The sequence below is a fragment of the Geospiza fortis genome, unplaced genomic scaffold, assembly GCF_000277835.1.
Source record: "Geospiza fortis unplaced genomic scaffold, GeoFor_1.0 scaffold1577, whole genome shotgun sequence".
NCBI classification, from domain to species: domain Eukaryota; kingdom Metazoa; phylum Chordata; class Aves; order Passeriformes; family Thraupidae; genus Geospiza; species Geospiza fortis.
This window is the reverse complement of record NW_005055831.1, coordinates 1-285: the sequence shown is the minus strand read 5'-3', so window position 1 is coordinate 285 and position 285 is coordinate 1. Positions and strand designations below refer to the sequence as shown.

General features: G+C 60.7%; 1 protein-coding gene across 1 annotated transcript; it reads right to left on the bottom strand.

Annotated features, from left to right (window-relative positions):
- Positions 1–5: 5 nt before the first annotated feature.
- On the bottom strand, positions 6–281 carry POMC (proopiomelanocortin; the record flags this gene model as incomplete). Its single annotated transcript, XM_031065855.1, has 1 exon — positions 6–281. A coding segment is annotated over one exon (276 nt), but the record flags the coding sequence as incomplete, so codon positions are not given.
- Positions 282–285: the final 4 nt, after the last annotated feature.

Below are 285 nucleotides of genomic sequence, written 5' to 3'. Positions count from 1 at the left end.
AATCCCCCGTAACGCTTCTCCTGCCGGGAATTCCACGGGAATTCCGCCAACCCTTCCTCCTCCTCCTCCTCCTCGGAGGGTTCTTCCCGCCGCAATTCCAAGCGGGAATTCTCCTCCGACTCCTCCTCGGCCCCAAGGTTGGGATAAACCTTCACCGGCCTCCTCTTGCGCCCCACGGGTTTCCCCCAGCGGAAGTGCTCCATGGAATACGAGCGCTTCCCGGCTTTTCCGGGAATTCCGGGATCGTCGTTCCCGAATTTTTCCTCTTCCTCCTCCTCCTCCTCC